Source organism: Pan troglodytes, chromosome 17 (genome assembly GCF_028858775.2).
Source record: "Pan troglodytes isolate AG18354 chromosome 17, NHGRI_mPanTro3-v2.0_pri, whole genome shotgun sequence".
NCBI lineage: Eukaryota > Metazoa > Chordata > Mammalia > Primates > Hominidae > Pan > Pan troglodytes.
The window spans coordinates 33,982,986-34,008,981 of record NC_072415.2 but is presented as its reverse complement, the minus strand read 5'-3'; the positions used below and the strand labels follow the sequence as shown (position 1 = coordinate 34,008,981).

General features: G+C 42.9%; 1 protein-coding gene across 7 annotated transcripts; it reads right to left on the bottom strand.

Moving 5' to 3' along the window:
* Nucleotides 1–374: 374 nt before the first annotated feature.
* Nucleotides 375–23,522, bottom strand: CABYR (calcium binding tyrosine phosphorylation regulated). 7 transcript variants are annotated; one of them, XM_009433739.5, is made up of 6 exons: nucleotides 22,750–22,983; nucleotides 18,583–18,751; nucleotides 18,429–18,482; nucleotides 5,968–6,309; nucleotides 1,938–2,535; nucleotides 375–462 (listed from the first exon to the last, which is right to left on the bottom strand). In XM_009433739.5, coding segments are annotated over exons 2-6 (1,140 nt in total). In that variant the 5' UTR covers nucleotides 18,728–18,751; nucleotides 22,750–22,983; the 3' UTR covers nucleotides 375–461.
* Nucleotides 23,523–25,996: the final 2,474 nt, after the last annotated feature.

The following is a 25,996-nucleotide window of genomic DNA, read 5'->3' as shown; positions in this document are numbered from 1 at the left end:
ATAACCAGTTACCTGGCATGCATAGTGGTAAGTAGGCATTTAGCATTCAGTTAATCTCTGGATAGATACAGCATAGAGAGGTGCTACCGTATTCATTCGGTGTGAATCTCAAATGCAGAATCAAGTGGAACTACCTGGTTAGAAAATTTGTTACTAGATCTGTTAGAGTGGGAATAGTTTAAAAGTATACACATAGGAGTTGGAAAATGCTATTGCTTTATAAGTAAGTCTGAAAAGATGATAGGCCTTTTGTGTTTGGTTGGTTGGTTGTAGTCCTCCTAAATTACTAAGTAAGTAAGTCTGAAAAGATAGGCCTTTTGTGTTTGGTTGGTTGGTTGTAGTCCTCCTAAATTACAAAAAAAAGCAATACAAAATTGTATGCTTGCATGAAGTTTATTGATACATTACACTGGTGGCAGACTCCTCCCTGAAATGTTGACCCAGACAGCGTCATTTCTGGATCTGTTAGGAATAATGCAAACATTGAATTGTTTAAAGTTAAACATGAAACCGAACATGTGAAATGAGTAGAAGATCAGAAATGCAAGGTCTACCCTCCTGCTCTGTTACTAAGCTTAACTAGTTACCTATGGGCTTTTGCACTGAAATATCCCAGCAATTTCATGCTGAAAACAGCCATTTTGGCAATTCCACTAGAAGTCCATAAAGAGTTTGAAGAAGTACATGTAGCCTTAAGATAATTTTATCTTTCCTTAAATATAGTAACTGGTCCTTGAGCCTGCTTATGAATGAAATCTAGCTTTTGTCGATCTCTCAGATGTTCAACTTAAAATTCCCACTAATTATTTTAAGTAACTAATTGGTGTATAACACTTCTGTACTTTCAACTCATCTCCCTACTTCCTCTGTTGACCTCCCCCTTACTGCTAATCTGTTTTCCACATAGCAGCCTGAGTGATCTAATAGAAACAGCAATCAGTCATTCTTCTGCTTAAAACACTTGTGCTGGCTTCCCATTGAACTTTTCAATCAAAATCTATCTTCATTTTATATAATCTCCCCATTTCCCCCCAGCCAGTCTCACTGTGGCCTACTTCGCTGTCTCTGGAAACCCCGTGTTCTTTTCTGCCCTAGGACACAGCCTGGGCGCACCCTGCAAAGCTGGCTTCTTCTCATACTCGGGTGTCAGTTTACATCTGAGCCTGAACACCCTACCTAATAGTGACAATTAAAGGTAGGCCTGTGTCAGTACCTTGTTTTCTCCATAATACTTTACATGTTGTAATACACTTTTTTGTCTGTCTCCCCAACTAAGATGTAGGTCCCATGTTTTTGCTCACTCTACTGTCCACACATAGGGGAGGAGGGCTAGCATAAGGTTTAGGGGAGGAGGGCTAGCATAAGGTTTGACATTAAGTATGAATGAAAAATTAAAAAATGATTTGTGAGTGATCAAACTGTCTCATCCACAGTTAATCTCAGCTGTTGTTTAGCTCTTTACTCTGCCTCTCACCTCTCCATCTACTGCCTCTTAACCACGTGGATTAAGTGCTCAGTTACATAATCAAGACTTTCTCTCTTACCTTACTCTTCAGTTGTTCCCAGCTCCTCCTCCCTACTCCCTAAACATGCCAACTAAATTGTCCTGTTTTAAAAATCCATCCCCTTTTCGCATCTACCACTGTGTTTGTTAGACAATGGACTAGGTATTCAAAGGCGACTGAGTTCATTAGTTTCATGTATCGGGCATCAAATCCTTGGCATGAGTCATTGTGGTACAGTGCACCTGCTGTGCAGTTATTAGTAACCGGTGGTTAGGAAGTTGGAGACAGTAACCCCAGGAAGTTAGTTAGAGTATACCCCAACTTATTATCTCAAATTGTTTTTAAATATCTAAATCTCCAGGTCAAGAAATCAAAATGCTTAAAACGCGCGTGTGTTAAGGCCTAAATATTATGGTAGGAAAGTGTACGTACCAGTTTTCAGTTTCTGCTTTGCGAAGTTTGTGAGCAGTAGTCACGGTTACCTCCCCAGCAATACCGTAACTTCCAAAGGGAGCACATTTGTCACCAGATCCTGAACTTTTTTTAGCTACATCTTCTACTGGGAAAGCAACAGAAAGGAAAACAGGGCTTTTTGGCCTGGGGACATCTTGTCCACTTGGAGGATTAGCATTCTGGGGACTTAGGGTATGTTTCTGGTATTTCTCATCTGCAGGAACAGCAATGGGCACTTGCATTGCAACATATCTCAAGACATCTGACTGTGAAACAACAGCATGTCCAGGAAGAGGTTTCCATCCCTGTGCTTCCTGAACATTTGAGCCTACTAAGATAAAAGGTGGGGCACTGGTCTTCTTGGTGTCGCCCATCACATAAGTTGGAAAAGTGACTTTTGGTGGATGCTGCTGAAACTGTGGATCCTTAGGATTAGGTAAATAGAGGGTTGCTTGGGGAAAAGGCCCAGGTGCAGGTGGCGGTGATGGGTGACCTTGTTGATTCTTATCAGTTAGACAGTAAAGGGTCCACATGTTAGAATATGGTGGTGGTTGTCCTCGTTCACTTGTTGCCATTGCTATAAAAAAAAATTTTGCAGGAATTAAAGTTTTGGTCTCTGTATCAGGCACTATGCATAGTAATGTCTTTGTAAGTCTCTTTTACATATAAAACAGCTGTAGTGATATGTACCGTAGAGCATGCTATAGAGAGGGCTGCATAATCGTGTTTGACAGGTAAAAGAGATTCTCTACAGTTGAAAAATGAGAACAGTGTTGTGGTGGCAAGTGGCAGGGACACTACAGTTGTGGCTGAAGAAGCAATCTTATTCTAAGTTGCAGTTTCCAGCTACTTCAACTTTAGACGTGGCTTCTATAGGCTCCTCGCAGACGAAACTGGTCAACACAACCTTTAGCTTTACCCAAAAGTCAATTGAAGAGTGTGTTAAGCCATTAAAGGAAGCGTTAGTGCATCTGCATAGTGTTTATTTCCTAAAGAAGTTAGCACTAGGTATCATCTTCACATAATCAAAATCTCTCTGGCCCTTCACAGGCACCATTATCTCCCATTAATTTGTTACCACACATAAAACGTCACATAATCTAGGATTGAGAACCCCAGAGAGCACCCCTTTTAGGCAAGACTTGAAATCATAGATCCTAGGTGGCAGTAAAAGGCTGGCTGGTCCCACAGGGATTCTTTGGGTTGAGAAAAAGAGGTTTAGGAGTGCCATCTATAATGCAAGTGTGACCTGCCTCTTGAAGACAGTACTGTCTTGGGAGAACCAAGTCCCAGAAGATGGGCCCTCGGACAAAAGGTTCCCAATAGAGGAGTTTCACTTTGCCCAAATGTGCCAAGTTTACCTTTTGAACACTGGGCCATCTATCCCCGGTGCAGCCTTTTTTCTTCCCCTGTAAAGAAAATAACACTATGAGCCGGGCGCAGTGGCTCACGCCTGTAATCCCAGCACTTTGGGAGGCCGAGGAGGGTGGATCACCTGAGGTTGGGAGTTTGAGACCAGCCTGACCAACATGGAGAAACCCCATCTCTACTAAAAATACAAAATTAGCCGGGCATGGTGGCGCCTGCCTGTAATCCCAGCTACTCGGAAGGCTGAGGCAGGAGAATCACTTGAACCCGGGAGGCGGAGGTTGTGGTGAGCCAAGATCACGCCACTGCACTCCAGCCTGGGCAACAAGAGCAAAACTCCGTCTCAAAAAAAAAAAAAAAAAGAAATAACACTATGCACATGATTAAGTGGCCATTTTTCCAACAGCTTCAGATACTTTCAAGTAATCTTTTTTTTTTAAGCTTGTTGAAAAATATGTACAAGCCAGGTCTTCAGCTGTCTCACAGGGAGAGAGGTTTTGATAATCTGAATTTGTGGTTAATATCCTCTTAGTGTTGTGGACAACTCTGTTTTCCTTTAGAAATAGTTAAGCATTTGAAAACAGTGACTTGGTCTGGATATGCTGCTTAAGCCACAAATATAGTGCCAGTCCCACACGCTCCACTCCCAGCGCTGCCCTCTGCCTTTCCAGCTGAGCAGAATCCCTGTCACACTGCCAGACAAAATGTGATCTTTTCTAAACACCTGCTTTGCTAACACTTTTTGAATCACTCTGGCTCAGTTAAGAGTCAGGATTGAGAGAGTTTTTGCAAAAGGAATGGGGGGTTGGCTCATGCACGTCCCTTCTGTCCCTAAAAAGAGAAGGGCCCCTGCAATTATCCATAAGGCAGGAAGGTGAGCAGACCAAATGCCATAATTAGATGGAGATGAAGGTCACATCATGTCTATGTCATAGGAAAACATGGTGATAGTTCAACAGCCAAGAAAGCAGCTTGATTTTGGCACTTTCCAGGAAGAGGGAGCTGATCAAAGGAAGCCAATTACGTGAACTGCATCTATTGCTGTTCAAGTGCCGCAAGTGCCGGGCTGTCCTTTCTGCTGCTGATACCTCCCGGCTCCCCTGACCTTTCCCCTCTCCATCTAGCTATGAAACTGCTCCTTCAGCTGCAGGAAGCTCCCAGGCAGAAAACAAACGCATGGCCCAGCACCCCAAACCTGGTTACAGAGCTCTCCTGACTCAGTGTGAAAGCAGTCAAACACGCCACCATTTTTTCACTTTTTAAAATGCCATAGCCTATGTAAATGCATTGCTGTAGTTTAATTTTTAGATTCACAAGAGGAAAATTTCAAACCAACACCCTCTAATTACAGTTTTGCAATCAGCATATTCAGATCACATGAATATATTTTGTACCTGACAACAGGCTATACTGTTGTTGACTACATAATATGTCCAAAAGAATAACGCAAAAGTGCTGGATGACCAAACTCTGAGGCCAGGCTTTGGGGACATCACTTTAAAATCACTCCTCTCATAGTAGTAGAATCTCAAATACAACAAAGCCTTTAAATGGCTTTGGCATTTAAAAAAAGTCTATTGAAAATAAAGACTGACCAATCTGCAGGGAGCCGACAGAGATGGCTACCTGAAATACAGGTGTCACCTGAAATGCAATTTGTAATGGAAATACCTGATTTTCTTACCTGGCTTCATCAAACCTTATTCAGCTGTTGCTTCCCCTTCTGGTTCAATTTCTGGTGCAGTAAGGCCTTCTGGAGCAGGAGGGAAGGGGCCACTAGATGACTTTACAGATGTACCTGAGTGCACTGCTTCTGCAGCTTCCCCAGAGAGCACAGGTTTGCCTTCCATCTCCTGGGGTACAGAGTTTTCCCCAGACTCCTCCTGCCCAGTATTGTCAGAGACTATTGAAGTGATCTCCACTTCAAGGTGCAGAGATTTTTCAGAGCCTATTTTGATAGCGCCTTCTGCATCCAGGAGTTGTGCAGGTACCTCAGGCTGACCTTTCAAAGATGTGTCAGAGAGCAGAGCTGTTGCTTCTGCCTCCATATATACTGAGGAATATTTTGCATTCTCCTCCAACTGTGCAAGTTTTACAGACTCTACAGATTTTTTAGACATGCCAGAGGTGGTCTTTTCTACTACAGATTTGGGACTAACTCGTGGTGACTGCTCATTTTCTTTTGACTGCTCATTTTCTTTAAGACAAGCAACTTGATCAGTAAAAGGGATAACTATTTGTTCTGGCAGTTGCTCGATATAAACAACTCCTTCAGTCACAGGCATATCGTTATAGACAGATGATATATGAACAGTTGACATAACCTCAATATCAGCCTGCAAAGTGACCTCAAGAGCTTGATCATAAGCAGGAGGTTCTTGTTCATCCTGCAAGGGGACTGAGGAAGCCGTTGGTGGTTCAGCCTCATTTTCTTTAGGTTGAGAACCCAAATCTACATGGACAGATGTTTGGTTCACAACCTGCACTTCTAGCACCTTTCCAGAACACACAAGAGGAGCAGCCACCATGACATCTTCAGCAGCCTCTGAGCTTGGCACCTCCTTGATAACAACAGGCATACTGGTTGCCACATCCACCATTAACACATCAGATTGATCAGAATGAATAGATGAAACTTTACCTAACATCTGAGCAGCAAGCTGAGCTGGGTCAGCTGGGACGTAGGCAAACTCTGGTGAGACAGCTGTTGGAGGTGGTGATGAGGGTGGGGTAGTAGCCTCAGGGGTGGCTGGTTTGGAAGAAAGATCACGAACTGCTTCTGTTTGCTCAGTGCCTGGCACAGCGTAAACTGATGGAAACTGGGTGGTTTTGTCACTATATTCTGTTCTGGTTACATTGTCCTCGTCTGTGTCTGTAGATTTTTCCATCTGGGTAGGTACTTTAGATTCTACAGATGTTTTTCCTGGTTCTTTTAAACATTCTAATTTCTTCTGTGGTGTCGTTCCTTCTGACCATTTCTCTACTAAAACACAACAACCAGATGGGTTAATTAACATCTAAAAAGATTTTTAGAGAAAAAAAGATTTTTAAAGAAGGCAATAATAGGGATGTAGTGGCTCATGCCTGTAATCCCAGCACTTTGGAAGGCTGAGGCAGGAGGATCGCTTGAGCCCAGGAGTTCAAGACCAGCCTGGGCAACAGTGAGACCCCATCTCTACCCACCACCACCAAAAAAAAAGCAATAATGGGTTAAGCATTCAGATGTCAGTATAGACACAAATATAAAAGAGTTTTCAGCTTTGTTTTCCAACATCTGTAGTGTGGGTAATAAAACATTCCTGTCCTTATCTACTCCAAGACCCTCAATTCATTTCCTTAGAAATAAGTGACACTTAATAGCGCAGTAGCAAGACTAATAATCAGATATCATCCTAAGGTGGTCAGCATCAGGGAAAGATCATAACTTTGTGCCTAGAAATAAGGAAGCTGAAAACCTCCATGGAAAAAGCTCCTGATCAAACTTCCACACAAAACTGGGGGAAAAGGTTGGGTGGGGGGGAGACCAACTTGGGCAATAAATTATTTCATCTTTGTTGGTGTAGTTATTTAGTAATGACATAGATGCTGCATATTAATAAAGGCATTCCTCCGTTTAAGAAAATTGGTATATAAAGTTTAACTTAATGAATTGATAAGCTAGAGGACTATAGGATTTTTTTTTACTTTAAGAAAGTCACATATTCTAACCTAAAAATGGTGGCACTTGCTAGTAATGTGTGATCATGCAGCCAAAGTCAGACTGACCCAGCCAAGAGGAAAGGAAAGATATCTCTGGATCTGAAAGTGTAGACTTAAGTGAATCCTCAGGCATGAGGAAAACTCTCATGGGTTGGAAGGTCACAACAGCTGATGACATATACAAAATCCTAGAGCTGGAAAACTGCTGTAATATTTTATGTGCATCACCCACACACCTAACTACCTTAGTCGTTAACTCATCAAAAGTTTTCACATCTGTTTGCTGAGAATTTTCCTTTGGGAAGCATTTCTCTAATGAAATTTATAAGAAAAGCAGAATTTGCTTCATAAGAATTATATTTGGCTCAAGTCAAAACTTTGGAGACATGTTTTCAATAGGTTCAGCTGCATTCTGAAAAGTAGTGTCCTGCAGGGTCTCCTTTGACATTGGCTGCTGATGTTTTATAAATTCAATTAAGATTTCTAATTCGGGACATGGACATTATACCAAATGCTCACATGCAGAAAAAGATTCAAAAAGAGAGAAAGCCACATCTATCGTTACCTCCCTCTGCTTAGAACAATAACCTCATTTTCCTAACCATTCACCTCTTCAGGACTTTCCCATCCACTTTTTAGGAAAGCCCTTTTATCCACCAGCACATTTGACTGAGTGCTTGTGCTACATACTACATGTAAGAATGGTCTAGGCACTGTTGAGGATAGAAAGACTAAGACGAGACCTCAATATAGCTTACATTTAATAGGGGAAATAAGATAGAGAAATATAGGTTAAAAAGTACAAATACCTAATTGGAACTAATAAAGATCTTGGAGTTCTGAGGAGGGGAAAAAAATTTTTTTTTTTTTTTTGAGATAGAGTCTTGCTCTGTTGCCCAGGCTAGAGTGCAGTGGTGCCATCTCGGCTCACTGCAACCTCTACCTCCTGGGTTCAAACAATCCTCCTGCCTCAGCCTCCTGAGTAGCTGGGACTGTGGGCGCCCGCCACCATGCCCGGCTAATTTTTGTATTTTTAGTAGAGACAGGGTTTCACCATGTTGGCCAAGCTAGTCTTGAACTCCTGACCTTGTGATCCACCTGCCTCGGCCTTCCAAAGTGCTGGGATTACAGGGGTTGAGCCACCGCACCCAGCTGAAAAATCTTATTTAAGCCTGACCTTGGGAGAGTTACTCTTATGCTTAGGATATAGAAAGCTACAAAATACATTGTTTCCATCATAACAACAGGAAAAAGCCAGATAGATAAGCCACAAAAACATAACTTTTCTTGAGTCCAGCAGAGAGCTGAAGTCAAAAGGTAACCAAGTAATCAAGTAATCTGATTTCAAAAGAGGAACCAGCCCCTCCAAGGAGAAAAGGGACATAAGAACAGTCTCAGCTGTAGCAGGGCCCAGAAAGAATAGGCTGCCATCACACCAGCTGGTAAGAATGTACCAGCTATAATCTTAATGTACTGGTAAAGGCCAAAGGTGCACTAGATGTCAGTCTGGAATTACCTGGGACTACAGACCCAAGGAGAATTCACACTCATTAGCAAACACTTTTCCACCTGCCTCACATGAAAGATGGAGGCAGGGTTGAAGGCCAGAGAGAGCGCTCCTATTATCAAGGCAGAGACAGGAGACACTGGCTCAAGACTGACCACAGAGAGAAGGCAGAGTTTGGCTACCACATGACGGAGGGCAGGAACACCGAGAAAGCCCCGTGTCCAAAGCCCAGGTGCACAAGTCCAGCCTAGGCCTAAGGCAGGCCCAGAACAACAGGGAACCTCCTGTACTGCTAACCAGCCCAAGGCTAAGAAACAAGAGACAGCAGGCTGCCACCAGGAGAGGGGGGCAAGAGTTTGGAGAGAGATGCCCTTTGTGGGGCATGCTGGCAGAGAAGGCTGAAAGCTGAGGGGGAAGCACAGATGCTGAGAAATACCCTCTGGCACCCCAGCCCCACCCTCAGGCAAAAGGTCTTGGCAGCCTTCTCCTAGAAGGTTTTGAGGCCTGTAGTACAGTGAAGGTAATGAAAGCAACAATAAAACCCAAGTCCAACTCCTAACCAGACTGACCTCCCCATACCCACACCAATTCAAGGCCTCCCTATTTTCCCCCATTAGGTCTTAAATTCTCCAACCACTGATTTACTTACCATGAGCGTTTATCAAGAACGCAGCCAATCTAGGGATTGGATTACTGCAATCCCTAGACTGCCTGCACGGGACCTGACAGGTTGCTTGTGGTATGATTTAGGCACCTCTGGAAAGGACCACTTGCTCTTTTAATTAAAAGTGTCTCCCTCACAGGTTCATGGTACCTGAAATTACGTCTAGAAGATTAAAATGTAATTAATGTTTTAAATGTTAAAAAAGCTCAACATTTTTGTCTCTAGAAGCCCCCTGCTAAACAAAAACATCCCTTATAACCACCATTCTGGAAAGGTAAAGCATTTATAATTATGAATCCTTAACAATTTACCAGGGAATGTATGATATTGTTTTCTTCCCTGCAACTTTCTCATAGTAAAAAAGTTAATGAGAAAACCTAGGTTCCAGTCCTGGTTCTGAGATTTAATAGCTGCATGACCAAGTCAACTGTTCCAAGCTTCAGGCCTCCTCACTTGCAAAATGGGGATTATAACTCTGACTTCATGGAGTTTCTGTGGACATTAAGTGAAATAATGCATCTGAAAGCACTGAATAAACTCTAAATCACATATAAATGGGGAAGGAATGAATCAGTACCCATTTAAAAAGCGATACAGAAAAGTTTTGAAAATGTGCTATCAAATTAAAAATATAAATCTCAAATATCTTTAATTCAGCTTTGATTAAAATTAAATTGGCTATTTCCTAAACTGGGCGGTAAAATACAGGATGTTTTTTCTTTATATGTGTGTGTTACATACTTATGGACTTTTTCATAATTAAAAACTGAGACCAGATGCCTTAAACTTTTATAGTGTTTTTGCAAATGCAAACACTAGGTCAGGCACGATGGCTCATGCGTATAATCCCAGCACTTTGGGAGGCTGAGGCAGGCAGATCACTTGAGGCCAGGAGTTCGAGACCAGCCCAGCCAACATAGTGAAATTCTGTCTCTACTAAAAATTCAAAAATAAGCCAGACACAGTGGCACGTGCCTGTAATCCCAGGTACTCAGGAAGCTGAGGCAGGAGAATTGCTTGAGCCCGGGAGGCAGAGGTTGCAGTGAGCTGAGATTGTGCCACTGCACTCCAGCTTGGGCAACAAAGCTAGACTCTGTCTTTAAAAAAAAAAAAAAAAAAAAAAAATGCAAACACTAGATCAACCATTTGGCTTTGTTTGGAATACATGAAAGAATGCTGGCAAATATATACTTACTAGTTACTATACACATATAATGTAAATCTATATTGAGTTCATGTCATTATCTGTTTATTAAGAAGGGTAAAAAGCTTTTCTCTAATGTTTTAAGGTTGGCTTTAAATACTTATAACAGTCACTGACTTGTAACCTTGAGATTATGTCGGTTGTATAAGACAGAATTTCTTCAAGTTGCAAACTAGGTTTGCTAAAGGTTGATCTTTCAACCTTATGAAGATTAACCCACTATGACTTTGGTGATCTGGTTCTACTTAAGCTGACAAAACTATACACACTGAGAATTAGGAACATAACTAAAGGCATTCCTTCTTGTAAAAAAGTTCCTTTTTAAGTATAATAAAATGACTCAAATTGGCTAACTTTAAAATTCATTGCAGAATCCTGATTTTCCATGAAACCAGTAAGATAAAGAGATAAATTCCAAGCATATGGTATTTTTTTAAATAGGCACAACTCATATGGAGATTCAGGGTACTGAAGTACATAACTGCCCAAGAAGCATAAGGAAAAGGACATATTCTGGCATGGAATGGGAAATCTGAAAGGTATCAAAGACCAGAAGTGTATAAGCAGCAGGGCCTAACAAGAGATACGAGAGGCTGTATAAGAATTGGAGGTGGGCCATCCTGGCTAACACGGTGAAACCCTGTCTCCACTAAAAATACAAAAAATTAGCCGGGCGTGGTGGCGGGCGCCTGTAGTCCCAGCTATTCGGGAGGCTGAGGCAGGAGAATGGCGTGAACCCGGGAGGCGGAGCTTGCAGTGAGCTGAGATCTCACTACTGCACTCCAGCCTGGGGCCAGAGTGAGACTCCGTCTCAAACAAAAAAAAAAAAAAGAAAAAAAAGAACTGGAGGTTGGAGGTGGGAGGTGGGAAGCTCAAAGAGAGTGCTTAAAGTCAGGAATATGTATGGTACGTAGTCTCTGAAGAATTTAAAACAGAAGATTCCAACTAGTCTGTATTGAACTGATTGGAATGAGAATACCAGAGACTATAAAGTAGGTGGTTTATTTTCTCCCCTCTTCCTCCTTGCCCTTCCTTCCATTCTTTCTTCATTCAACAAACATTAGTTGCAACATCTATCAGAGAGGACTAAGACTTCCTAAAGATCTCATTCTGATTAAGGATACAGGCAGATGATTGATTATATGACAATGTAGTCAGCACAGTGACTGAAATATGTATGGCTTTTAGGTAATTTTGGTTAAGCTTTAGAAATAAGGAACACGTGTGAAAGTGGCTAGTAATTTGGACTGTAGGAGGTGGAAAGCAAAAGAGGGCATGGCCAGTTTGAGGAAGAACAGCCATTCAGCCTATCCTAGGTAATCTCTCCCACGCCATGCCCCTTTGCCTTCGTTCTCCTCTTGGTTCTCCAGCACCGCCATCAAACTTCTCTGGGCCACAGTGAGCAACACCAAATGCAGTTTGGCATCTCTTTGGCTTTGTCCTTCCCTCTTCTCTTCCGGGTCTATTTCTGTCTCCGTCACCCCATTGAGAAGTGACAGCGTGCTGCAGTCCTCAGAGCCCTTGCTCGCTCTTGGCACCTCCTCTGCCTGGGCTCCCACTTTGGCGGCACTTGAGCCCTTCAGCCCACCGCTGCACTGTGGGAGCCCCTTTTTGGGCTGGCCAAGGCCAGAGCCGGCTCCCTCAGCTTGCAGGCAGGTGTGGAGGGAGAGGCACCAGCGGGAACCGCTGCGCTGCACGCCGCGCTTGCGGGCCAGCTGGAGTTCCGGGTGGGCATGGGCTTGGCGGGCCCCGCATTCCGAGCAGCGGGCCGGCCCTACCGGCCCCGGGCAATGAGGGGCTTAGCACCCAGGGCAGCGGCTGCATAGGGTTTACTGGGTCCCCCAGCAGTGCCAGCCCACCGGCGCTGTGCTTGATTTCTCGCCAGGCCTTAGCTGCCTTCCCGCGGGGCAGGGCTCGGGACCTGCAGCCCGCCATGCCTGAGCCTCCCACCCACTCCGTGGACTCCTGTGCGGCCGGAGCCTCCCCGATGAGCGCCGCCCCCTGCTCCACAGCACCCAGTCCCATCGACCACCTAAGGGCTGAGGAGTGCGGGCGCACGGCACCGGGACTGGCAGGCAGCTCCACCTGCAGCCCCAGTGCAGGATCCACTGGGTGAAGCCAGCTGGACTCCTGAGTCTGGTGGGGTCGTGGAGAACCTTTATGTCTAGCTCAGGAATTGTAAATACACCAATCGGCACTCTGTATCTAGCTCAAGGTTTGTAAACACACCAATCAGCACCCTGTGTCTAGCTCAGGGTTTGCGAATGCACCAATCGACACTCTGTATCTAGCTACTCTGGTGGGGCCTTGGAGAACCTTTTGTCCACACTCTGTATCTAACTAATCTGGTGGGGACTTGGAGAACCTTTATGTCTAGCTCAGGGATTGTAAACGCACCAATCAGCACCCTGTCAAAACAGACCACTCCACTCTACCAATCAGCAGGATGTGGGTGGGGCCAGATAAGAGAATAAAAGGCTGTTCGAGCCAGCAGTGGCAACCCGCTCAAGTCCCCTTCCACACTGTGGAAGCTTTGTTTTTGCTCTTTGCAATAAATTTTGCCACTGCTCACTCTTTGGGTCCACACTGCTTTTATGAGCTGTAACACTCACCTCGAAGGTCTGCAGCTTCACTCCTGAAGCCAGCGAGACCACGAGCCCACCAGGAGGAACAAACAACTCCAGACGTGCTGCCTTAAGAGCTGTAACACTCACCATGAAGGTCTGCAGCTTCACTCCTAAAGCCAGCGAGACCACGAACCCACCAGAAGGAAGAAACTCCAAATACATCCGAACGTCAGAAGGAACAAACTCCAGACGCGCCACCTTAAGAGCTGTAACTCACCGCGAGGGTCCGCGGCTTCATTCTTAAAGTCAGTGAGACCAAGAACCCACCAATTCCAGACATACCATCACTCCCAACACATGCTCCCTCCCCACATTTTTACCAAACCTCATCTCTCCCAACTTCACTTAAGGGCAAAGAATTAAAGCAGGGTGGGTGGAATAGCAGACATTCCCTCCCTTACTCTTTGCTAAGAGAATCTTAGCTAGATTAGTGGCAGCAATGTACCCAGCCCCAGGTGATAAACCACTAATGGCACACTGGTTCTCAAGGGGTAGTAGTATCCCCCTTCCACTGAGAGTATTCGTAGATGTAGAGGGGACATTTTTATTTATTTCAATACCTGGGAGGCATTAGTATTTTAGGAGGCAGGATCAGGGATGCTAGATGTCCTGCAATGCATGGGACAATTCTGATCTCCCTTACCATAAATTGTATCAGCCTCCTTTGGCCTGTGGGACAGAAGCGGAAATCTGCTGGAAAACTTGCAAAAGTGTTCCTTTCTTAATCAAAGGAACAAATGTCACTACTGCCACCACTTTCTCCTCCTTCCTGATGTAAACACAGGCATAACACCTGGAGCAGTAGCATGAGGGGACATGTAAAACACCCTAAGAATGAGACAGCAGAGTGCCTAGATATGTGATACTTATTATTAAATTATATTAGGAGCAGAATGAACACCTTTTCAGATATGTTGTTTTCTTAAAGTCACTCTTAATTGATTTGCTGTTACTTGCAGCTGAAAGCTTTCCTAACTGATATGAGGCATAAATTAGAAGTCATAAAGAAACATGACAGAGGGGGATTGTGTTAAATGCTGCTCTTTAGATACCATATCTGTTTTTTATTCTATGACATCCATAATACCCATTTTCTCTCTGGGTACTTGTTGAATTCATTATCTTAAGATTTACAGCTACTAGATAATGTATCTGTACTTTTTTAAACCTTCTACCCATAAACATCTGGGCTGTGTCCCATATACCCTCTCCTCTATAGAATAAAGCTGATTAAAAAGAAGCGGATTATTTTCGATTTCCTACATCATAGTCATGTCATCTGTGAATAGTTTTATTTCTTAATATGCCTTTCCTTTTTTAAAAAAATGTGTTTGCCTTATGGCACTGATTAGAACCTACAGTACAAAGCTAAATAGAAATCGTAACATTGGAGATCTTTGTCCTGGTCCCAATCTTGAGGGGAAGGCATTCAATATTCACCATTGGGTACAATGGGTCAATTGGATCATCTGTAAGTCTTTGTGTGTGTACCCATTCCTAGATTTAGAAAGTTGCCTTGTATTCCTCGCTTGCCTATAGGCTTTTTTTTTTTTTTTTTTTTTGAGACATGGTTTTGCACTGTCACCTAGGCTGAAGTGCAGTGGTGTGATCACAGCTTCAGCCTCCTGAATATCCACGACTACAGGTGTGTGCCACCATGCCCAGCTAATTTTTTAAAAATTTTCTGTAGAGACAAGGTCTCACTATGTTGCTGAGGCTGGTCTCAAACTCGTGGCCTCAAGTGATCCTCCCACCTCAGCCTCCCAAAGCACTTGGATTGCAGGCATGAACCACCATGCCCCTGCTTATAAACTTCTTTAAAAGCATTTCCTGTAGAGTAGGCAATGCATTCTTCTCAGTTTTTGTCTGCCTGAGAATGTCTTTATTTTGCATTCGTTTTTTAAAGGATATATTCCCTGGGTATATATTAATTCTAGGCTGGCATTCTAGGTCACTTTATGTCATTCCATTGTCTTTTGGCTTCTATGGTTTCTATTAAGAAATCACCTATTTGTCTTATTATTGTTCCCCTGAAAAGTAAAGTGCCCTTTTACCCCTCCGCCTGCTCTCAAGATTTTGTCTTTTTCAGCAGTTTAGCTGTGAGGTACCTGTGTGTCATTTTCTTTGTATTTATCCTGCCATGGGTTCATTAGACTTCTTGAACCTGTAAACTTGTCTTTCAGAGTGGTAAAATTCTCAGTCATTTCAAATACTACTACTTTTCCACTCTTTTCCTGTGACTGCAATGACATAGACTTTTTTTTTTTTTTAGACAGTCTTGCTCTGTCGCCTAGGCTTTAATGCAGTGGTGCAATCTTGGGTCACTGAAACCTCTGCCTCCCAGGTTCAAGCGGTTCTCGTGCCTCAGCCTCCTGAGTAGCTGAGACTACAGGTGGACACAGACCTTTTGACAATGTTCCATATACGTCTCTTACATTCTTTTCTATTTTTCTCTTTGCCTTAATTTGGTTGTTGTCTGTTGGCTCGTTTTTTAGTTTCCTAATTCTGTCTTCTAATAAAGCCATATAATTTTATAGTTTGCAGTTATGGAATAAATGTTTCTTATTTTGTAGTTTCTAACTCTGTTGAAGTTCTGCATCTTTTCATCTATTTTCCATCTTTTCAAAATATCAATCATGGTTATTTTCTATCCACCTCATATAGTAATTCCAGTATCAGGATAGTCTATGGGTCTGTTTCTACTGAGTGTGTTGTTTTAGCCCTTATTAGTCACTTCTTCCTGCTTCTTTGAATGTCTAGTAGTTTTTAACTGTATGCTGGAAACTGTAAATGACACATTGTAGAGGCTCTGATTGTTAATTTTCTTCTAAATGGTACTGATTTTGTTCTAATGGCAAATCAATTTGATCCTCTTGAGATTTGATTATAAATTCTGTTAAAGTGGGCATACTTCAGCTTTGTTCTTACTCCTAGCACATTCGGAGTGTTTGACCTTTCTTCCTAGTGTATGATAGTGCACTACGTATACCTTAAAGTACACTTTATTCATAGTGTATGACCTTTCTGAGGTCTCAACTGAATTGCCAGGGTTTCACAAAAATCTCTTATTTTTCGCTGGGCCCAACCTGCAAAGCCTCTCCCAACACTGAACGGTTCTGATCTCTCGACTTAGCTTTCAGTCTCCCAATAGCTCTTTTCTGCTAAACCTCCTCAAGCTTTACTCCACACATGAGGAGCTTAGGAGTTGGACAAAAACCCAAGGGAAATTTTTGTGCAAACTTTTGGAGGTCCTTCTCTGAAAATGCCTCCTTTCTGGTACTGTCACTCACATCCCAGCCACACTGAAGACTCAAATTCTGCTCCTCTGTCACCTCTCCCTAGATTTCACTCACTGCTTGGGCTATATTTCCCTGCACAAGAATTTGAAAGTGTCCTCAGGAAGAAAGCCTCTGTGAATATGGGCTGAATTTCTAGGAATCCTTTCTCCCAAGAATCTAGGTGCTGGACTTTGTTTTATATAATTTATACAGCTTTTATGTCTGTTTATGATAGGAGGATAAGTCCAATACAGGCTTCTCTATCATAGCTGAAATGAAAATCTCTCCCTCTCTGCTGAATTTCACCTAGCACAGTATCTGGAAATTGTCAGGAATTTAAATATTTGTTAAATGAAATTATGGATTGGACTTGAAGGATATGTGGGATTTAAAAGGTAGAAAAAGGAGTTGAAAGGAACTCCTGGAGGGAGAAGGAACATAAGCCCAAATCAAATGATTTGAAATTTCACATTTCAGGAGATGACAGATTGTCTTAAATATACGGCACATGAGGTCTCTGAAATGAGATGATTGCAATGATTACAAAGGTAGGACAGACTGAAATCATAGAAAGCTTTGGATGCCATGCTGTTGTAAAGGGGTCAAAAGTTACATACTGTGACTTAGATATGCCAGAAAAGTATTACTTTCTCTAACTGATCTCATCTTGCATTAAAATGCTTGTTTCCCAATAGCAGAACTTGATCTTGGTTTAAAAATCTGTCCCTTCTAGTTTAAAAGTCTTTTGGTTAATTAATGAGTCTTTTGGGCTATTGCTCCTTTATTAAAGGTTCTCCTCCTTCTAAAGAGGGGTAACTGAGTCTGGGGTAAGCTCTGTCTCTGATCCACATGTCCTTTTATGCTGCTCTCCATTACCTCTGGTAGAGGCATAACTGGTCTCTGGGTGTTTTTGTTTTCTTTTGTTTGTTTGTTTAGAGATGGGGGTCTCACTATTTTGCCTAGGCTGGTCTTGGACTCCTGGGCTCAAGTGATCCTCCTCCCGCCTCAGCCTCCAAAAGGCTGGAATTACAGGCATGAGCCATCACGCCCTGCCCTCTAGGTGTTGGTCTCTGACATCGCTGCATTCATTGCTTAAAATGTTTCCATTTTGTGGAAAGTGTTACCTGTTTATCTCACTCAAGGATTGGCAGATCTCCTTCCTTTTAGTACTCTGTAGCATCTAAGGCCTAGTGGCCAATTTTTATTTTATTCTCTGCTTGGATGTTATATACTATAGCTCTCTGCTCATGTGAGCTTTTCCCATCCTGATTCCTTGCTCATCATCACTCTCACTGGGATAATCCAAAAATATCAAGACTCACTAATAACCATACACAGCAGTTGGGCACAGTGGCTCATACGTATAATCCCAGCACTTTGGGAGGTTGAGGCAGGCAGATCACCTGAGGTCAGGAGTTCGAGACCAGCCTAGCCAAGACGGCGAAACCCCATCTCTACTAAACATACAAAAATTAGCCAGGCATGCTGGTGGGCGCCTGGAGTCCCAACTACTCGGGAGGCTGAGGCAGGAGAATCGTTTGAACCCGGGAGGCAGAGGTTGCAGTGAGCCAAGATCACGCCACTGCACTCCAGCCTGGGCAACAGAGTGAGACTCCATTGCAAAGGAAAAAAAAAAAAACCTTCCAACGAAGTATTTATACAACTTTCCTCAGTAATCTCATAATTTGAGTCTTTATAACTATGAAATCCAATTCTCCTCATGCCGGTAATCCCAACACTGTGGGAGGCTGTGGCAGGAGGATCACTTGCATCCAGGAGTTCAAGTCTAGCCTGGGCAACGAGGCAAGACCCCATCACTATCAAAAATTTATAAAAAATTAGTTGGACATGGTGACTTACAACTGCAGTCCAAGCTACTTGGGAGGCTAAGACAAAAGGATCCCTTGAGCCCAGGCTGCAGTGAGCTATGACGGCGCCACTGCACTCCAGCCTGGGTGACAGAGCATGTCTCTAAAAAATATATATATATATTTTTAAAAGGAACAATGCGATTAAACATAAAATAATTTGTTGGCACCATTCTTAAGTTTGAATATATGCTAGTCATGATGCAATAATTAATAAACATCATTATTAAAACTATTACTACTTGTGGTACTTACCTTTAATCTGATGAAATTGTTTAACCAGATCTTTTATATCCATAGTAGTATTCCCTGAAGGAATCAATACAGGAAATCAAATACAGATACATGAAATTCCTAACTTAAAATGTTTTCTTTTTCAAAGCAGCAAATATATAAAGGAATAACAAACCTCTATACTTAGTAAGTTCTTGAAAATAAGCTGCTGCAAACTGGTTGATGTTTGATGGGTTGGTTTTGAGAACAGCTCTGCTAATTCCCTCTAGCAGAGTCTTGAGGCCATAGGGTACGACAAGTCTGGGCTTTGAAGAAATCATTTTGGCAGGATGTCTGTAACTCAACTAGAATGAAGAAAAACAAAGTCTTAGAAGTAATTAGTTTTACTAAAATAGCTTTTTTTTTTTTTTTTTTTTTTTGAGACTCTGTCACCCAGGCTGGAGTGCAGTGGCGTGATCTCAGCTCACTGCAACCTCCGCCTCCCAGGTTCGAGCGATTCTCCAGCCTCAGCCTCCTGAGTAGCTGGGACTACAGGCACATGGCACCACATCCCGCTAATTTTTTGTATTTTTTAGTAGAGCCAGGGTTTCACCGTGTTAGCCAGGATGGTCCCGATCTCCTGACCTCATGATCTGCCCACCTCGGCCTCCCAAAGTGACTAAAATAGTCCTTATGAGTTAACTATAGTTTCCAAGAATAAACTATCTCCTATTAAAATTATCAGCTTTAGTTCTAATATGTAGGTATTCATTTTAGTAAAATGGGCTAATTCTTGATGGTAGTTTAAAAAAAAAAACACAACCCTACTAACAATAGCCTACTATGTGCAGATGAGCAATCTAGTACCATTATAGAAATCCATAGGAAAAGCCCTGCCAAGACCCTGAGGACATTAAAAACAAAGAACAAAAAACAAAACCTGCCTCTGTAAAATTCAGTGAATATTTTGTACAGTTAACATTTCATGTATCTGTTTCTAAACAAGTCCTTCCAAACCACACAGGCACTGGCCCTTCTGTACATATATTCATCAAACAGTTACAAGATAGTTTTTTTCTATAAGAAAATGTTTTTCCTTATTTTTCTAAATATATTCTCAGACATGTTGCTTTTTTTTTTTTTTTTTTTTTTTGAGATGGAGTCTCGCTCTGCCACCCAGGCTGGAGTGCAGTGGCGTGATCTCAGCTAACTGCAACCTCCCCTTCCTGGGTTCAAGCAATTCTCTGCCTCAGCCTCCCGAGTAGCTGGGATTACAGGTACTGGCCACCACGCCCGGCTAATTTTTGTATTTTTAATAGAGACAGGGTTTCACCATCTTGGCCAGGCTGGTCTTGAACTCCTGACCTTGTGATCCACCCACAGGCTCCCAAAGTGTTGGGATTACAGGCGTGAGCCACCGTGCCCGACCATTGCTCATGTTTAAGTGTGCATTTTTTAGCTTTAAATTTTGGGGTTTTTTCAGCCTGCTTTGTACCTGCAGGAATAACTTTGTTTTTAACATTAATCAGTGTGGGTATAATTTATTTGTGGTATTATTATACCACCCACTGTCATTTGTACCTTTCTTTTCTCATATCTCCCTTACCCTCTTCCCAAATTTTCCCTTATGTTTCCCCTTCTGCCTTTCTGCCTTTTAAGTGGTATCAGAGATATTGCACAGACCAACCTGTAATTCTCAGAGTTGCAGAGGCTGCCACCTGAAACTGTGTCAGGGTGTATGTATTCTGACTCCTAAAAAATCACCTAAGGCTTCTAAAGAACAAAATTAAATATTTAAGAAAATCCCTAGGAAAACTAAGATAGGAAAAACAAGGTGAAGCTACAGGTAAAGTTAGCACTCCAATGCATGCCATAGCTCCTTCACTTTGATAAAGATGGGCATCAAATCGGCCCCTAAGCTACCAAGCAGCCATCACAAAATAGGAGATAGGTGGTTAAATGATTCAGGTTTCTTGAGGTGAAAAACACATCAGTTGTATGGGAGAACCACAGCTATTCTGGATACTGAAACCCAGGAGAAATTTCTCCCCCAAGTCCTTATAAAGCAAATAGTGTGATATAATGAACCATGTCCTCAACAACATCCCTACAGTAAATAATGAGTTTCACGGGGTTAAGTGGCATAGTTCAGTTACAACAATTATAGAAGGGCACAGCTTCTATTATAAAGTAACTAATATCTCACAGCAAAATGTTCAATACTTAAAAACACATCTCATCTTCCCAAAGGTCAGGACAAAATGAATCTGTACTGGCCAAAGCAAATCCTTTCAGTATATAATTAAGTATAATTGAATCCCTTAATGAAAACTTCCTTTTACGATATCATTGAACAGATTTACTGAATTAAACCATCTTTAAAAAACCAGAAGTGATCCAGCAATCCCACTGCTGGGTATATACCCAAATGGAAATCAGTATACAGAAGAGATATCTGCACTCCCATGTTTGTTCCAGCACTGTTGACAATAGCTAAGATTTGGAAGCAACCTAAGTGTCTATCAACAGATGAATAGATAAAGAAAATGTGGTACATACATACAATGGAGTACTATTCAGCCATTAAAAAAGAATGAGATCCTGTCATTTGCAACAAAGTGGATGGAACTGGAGATTATTATGTTAAATGAAGTAAGTGAGGCACAGAAAGGAAAACATTGCATGGTCTCTTATTTGTGAGAGCTAAAAATTGAAACAATTGAACCCATGGACATAGAGAAGGATGGTTACCAGAAGCTGGGAAAGGTAATGGGGCCTGGGTGGGGGAGGGGGAAAGTGGGGCTGGTTAATGGGTATAAAAAATGAATAAAACCTACTACTTGAAAGCACAACAGGGTGTCTATAGTCAATAATTGTACATTTTAAAATAACAGAGTATAACTGGATTGTTTGTAACACAAAGGATAAATGTGTGAGGGGATAGATGCCCCATTCCCCACAATGTGATTAACATTGTATGTCTGAATCAAAACATCTCATGTGCCCCATAAATATATACACCTACTGTGTACTCACAAAAAAAGAATTTTTAAAAAAAATCAGAAGTGGGGATTCCGCAGTCCCACATGCTAAATGCTAAGGGGCATAGGCAGCATGACATGTTTGATACATATATACTATTTGATACATATATATATTTGATACATACTCATATATATCATATGTCTAATTTTCTTTAAGTACCCAAAGTGAGTAGATAGACCGTTTTGAAAGTGGCTCCCAGAGGCCGGGCGCGGTGGCTCATGCCTGTAATCCCAGCACTTTGGGAGGCCGAGGCGGGCGGATCACGAGGCGAGGTCAGGAGATGGAGACCATCCTGGCTAACACGGTGAAACCCCGTCTCTACTAAAACAAAAAATCAGCCGGGCGTGGTGGCGGGTGCCTGTAGTCCCAGCTACTCGGGAGGCTGAGGCAGGAGAATGGCGTGAATCCGGGAGGCGGAGCTGACAGCCGAGATCGCGCCACTGCACTCCAGCCTGGGTGACACAGCTAGAGTCCGTCTCAAAAAAAAAAAAAAAAGAAGAAGAAGAATAAAAAAGAAAGTGGCTCCCAGAAACCATGATGGCGCCAACAACCTTTCAGGAGGCAGTTAGCAGTTGGTGCTACCAAAGGTGCGGACAGCGGCCATGCACTCCATGAACCCCCGTCCCACTAGTTCTCACCCCGACTTTGGGAACGTGTGGGGCCAGGGACGCTAAACGTCCAACAGTTCAGTTCCCCACAAAGAACTGTCCTAAGCAAGCTGAGAAAAGTCAACGAGTAAAATTGTCACAAACACTATTAGGGTTATTTAAAAGCGACAGCTTAATAATTCTTCCCAGATCTCTCCTATCACCAATACTGGCCCACCACTGGCAGAATTTAAATCCTGCCTCGCCCAACTGTAAACGTCCATGCGCCCACTACCACAAGGGTAACGCCTTAAGCGAGAAATACGATGCCTTTCAGGATGCCAGCGGGGACTTCGGAGCCATAGGTAACCGCACTCCCCTACCTCTCCCTAAAGAACCTCCGGTGTGTGGGCCCCCGCTGTGTCAGTGCTCGTTTTGCGCTAGGTCTGTTTGGGAGAGACGGGAGTGAAATGTAGGAGGCTGGGCGTGCTCACATCGCCTGGACTTGTTCAAGAGAGGCGGGCGACGGACCCACCGAGGCCTCAGATTCGGCAGCTGGCCGTCTGGTCGCCGCACTCCCCGGTGTGGGCCGGGGCCGCCCCACAGGCCCCCCACCCCCGACTCTGAGGACCCTCCGCCTGCCCCGACGACCTCTCCCACTGCGAGAGACTCCCTGAGACATAATTGTCTCCGAGGCCGCAGGGTGCGCCTTTTCTCCAGATTCTCCCCACCTGCTTTCCGGCCGCGCTCTTTAGAGCTTCCTCGTTGCCCCCTTGCCGGCGGCTCCTAAGGAGACTTGACGCTTGCGAGCGTTTTTATAGCCCCGCAGGCATCAGGGCGTGCATCACGAAGCCCCGCATCACAAAGCTCCGCACCACGCAAGGAGGCGGGGCCACAGCGGCCGCAGCCAATGGGGAGCCGAAAGCGACAAAGGCCATGATTTGGCCGGCGAGGGAGACTTATTTCCCCTTTTCTGGCTAAATCTGAACGGATTTAGGTGATTTCCCAACAAATAGCCAGGAGTAGCTCAAAGCGACTGCCTCTCCGTCTTTGGTCGTTGAGCTTAAAATTAGAGCTCGTTTGGAAAGAAAGTAAGAGATTTATGGCAGTGCTGTCTTGTCACTGCCTCGCCATTCCACACATTGCTCCTGGCCCCATAAACTATAGCTCTCTTCGGTCACCTTTAGGAATAATAATTTCTGCCACATTGTAGACACACAGTGAATAATTGTATGCAACAGAGCACTTTTTCTTTTGTGAAACTCGCCTGTGGAATGGGAGTTTAACATGAATCCAGAAACTTCCTGTTTCTCCACAGTTGAGATCAGACACCAACTATCCTCACAAAGCACACCGTCAGCAACAAGTCAAAGTGTTACTGTGTGTAACTTCAGCTCAATTTTACCAAACTAAAGGAATACTGCTTCATTTAAAAACGCCCACTCTGCCAGGCACGGTGGCTCACGCCTGTAATCCCAGCACTTTGGGAGGCCGAGGCGGGTGGATCACGAGGTCAGGAGTTCAAGACCAACCTGGCCAAGATGGTGAAACCCTGTCTCTACTAAAAATACAAAATATTAGCCGGGCGTGGTGGTGGGTGCCTGTAATCCCAGCTACTCTGGAGGTTGAGGCAGAGAATTGCTTGAACCTGGGAGGCGGAGGTTGCAGTGAGCCCAGATCGGGCCACTGCACTCCAGCCTGGGCTACTGAGCGAGACTCCGTCTCAAAAAAGCAAAAAACAAAACAAAAAAACGCCCACTCTCTGCTCTTTCACTCATTTAGGCTCAGGTATTTGGGCTGGGCTCTAAATAACACCATAATCATGATTATCAGAGTACAAGCAGCCTTAATTTTGATCCATCTTCAAATGTTTAAAAAGCAACTACTTTAAACCAAAGAGCATCGCCAGGGCAGATATCTGACCAAAAAAAAAAAAAAAACAAAACAAAACAAAAACCAAACCAAAATAAAACAAAACCCTATTTTTTAATTCAGAAAAAATTAGGGCTTCCAGAGCACTTTGCAATAAAAGGCAATGTTAAGGCCTCAGTCAGCATTATCTGGTGCCATTCATTAATCCACTTAATAATTATTACTGAGTGCCAGGAAAGTTCCCTCTTCTCGGGAAGTTTACATACTTGAAATGGGAGAAATAGCGAGACTCCGTCTCACAAAACAAAACAAAACAAAAAAGGGAGAAATGCTTTTAGACTAAGTATGTTGGTGGGTCTGCAGATATTTTTCATCCTTCATCACTTGCCTCCAGCACCACTTTGGTAATGTAAATAAAAGTGAGATGAGGCTGTCATGATTTCTGATAGCTTGGTTTATAACACATTTAGGTGTCAGAGACATAATGAACTGAGCTACTGAAAATCCTAAGTACCTCATCTATGGTGTCTTTTGGAATTGGAGACATTTATGGTTTTTTTAACCTAACCTTGGTGGGTCATCTCAAACATCTATTAGGTGTAAGGTATTATGCAGAAATACCTGTAACTCAAAAAACAAGATTTTACTCTCCATTTCTTCAGTGACTGTTTGGCTGAGTCATTCTGAAATGCAAATTGTTACAATGTAAACATCTAACCAAGAATTTTCAAACCACTGCCCATCTGCTGCTTTGATTTCTTGAACTCTTAATGATTTGATGTGGTTTCACAATCTTGGCTTGTGTTCATCTCCCTTTCAATCATCAGCATGTTATTTTTTGGTCACCAGTGATTTAAAACGCAAATGTACCTTTCACTGCCCCTCTCCCACACCCCAAATCCTTACCCTATGGAAGTCCATGGTTGTGGGTGTGGTCTCTGCATACCTCTCGTATTTCATCTCTCACCATGTGATTCCCACTTGACCCTCCAGAGTCTTGAACACACATGTCGCTTGTCACCTCTGTGCTTTTGCTCATTAGGTCCAAGGCCTTGGATGCTGCTCCAGCAGGTGTTTTCACCTGACTGCATCCTGCTTCTCCTTTAGAACTCATCTCAGAAATCTCCTACTTTAGGAAGCCAGTGGGTTAGAAGCATTTTCTCAGTGGCCCCATGATGTATGCTCTATGACTTATCCTTGCTATATAATTCTATATAATTCTGCTTGTGTTTGACTCTTCTCCCAGATTTACTAAATCCTTAACAAAAGATGAATAGGGCAATGTTTCTCTAATCCACATCACCTGCATAAGAAATCATCCCAGGAGCTTGTTAAAAATGCCTTCCCAAGCCCTACCTAGAACCTACCAAACCAGAATCTCTATGTAAAACACAGAAATTGACAACCACTGGCCTCTGGGAGGAGTAATTAGGCATTACATAGAGGTCACCTGGGTTTCAAGTATGTTGCTTCTATTTCATACCCAAGTCAACTAGGTGACAGAGATCAGCCCCCTTGCTAGCTTTCACAAGAAAGCCAGTTAAATTGTGCTCTTGGTGATTTCTGCATACTTTACTGAAAAAGGAGCATTATCTGTTACGGACCAACTTTCTCTTGCTCCCCTTATCCTTCTCTCTTTCTGCATTTCCTCTTCTAGCTTCTAAAGTATCTGCCTCGACTATGTATCTTCTTGGATGATCTCGATTTAACAATTTTCTTTCTACAAAATATACCATCTGCAGAAACCAAAACAGTACATCATGATTTTGTGAATGTGTATCTTCATAGTGAAAACCATATTTGAATACTTGCCACCATGATTTGCTTAAGGAAGAAATCCACTGGAAAAGTTTACACAGCAAAGGTGTGTGTCTGCGTGTGTGTGTGTGTGCATGCATGTGCATGTGCTCATTTTAAAAATCAGATATGACTTGTCCTTTAACTTTAGTTGGCAGAGACAGAAAAGTGCAAATTCAGTAAATAATTGACTTACACAATATGTGACAATAAATACTCTAATTTTCTGTAACATCTAAAAGTTATAATTCTTTACTCAGTAGAAGACAGCTATCAGGTGCTAAAATAAAAAAAAGATACCTAACCCAA

What these genes read in the sequence shown, in the direction of transcription:
- CABYR (XM_063795472.1), bottom strand. Translation starts at nt 18,727, where the DNA reads ATGATTTCTTCAAAGCCCAGACTTGTCGTACCCTATGGCCTCAAGACT. An exon ending in AGAACTTACTAAGTATAGAG is followed by an intron (nt 18,483 to 18,582) that starts GTTTGTTATTCC and finishes TGATTCCTTCAG; the next exon opens with GGAATACTACTATGGATATA. An exon ending in ACAATTTCATCAGATTAAAG is followed by an intron (nt 6,310 to 18,428) that starts GTAAGTACCACA and finishes GTTGTGTTTTAG; the next exon opens with TAGAGAAATGGTCAGAAGGA.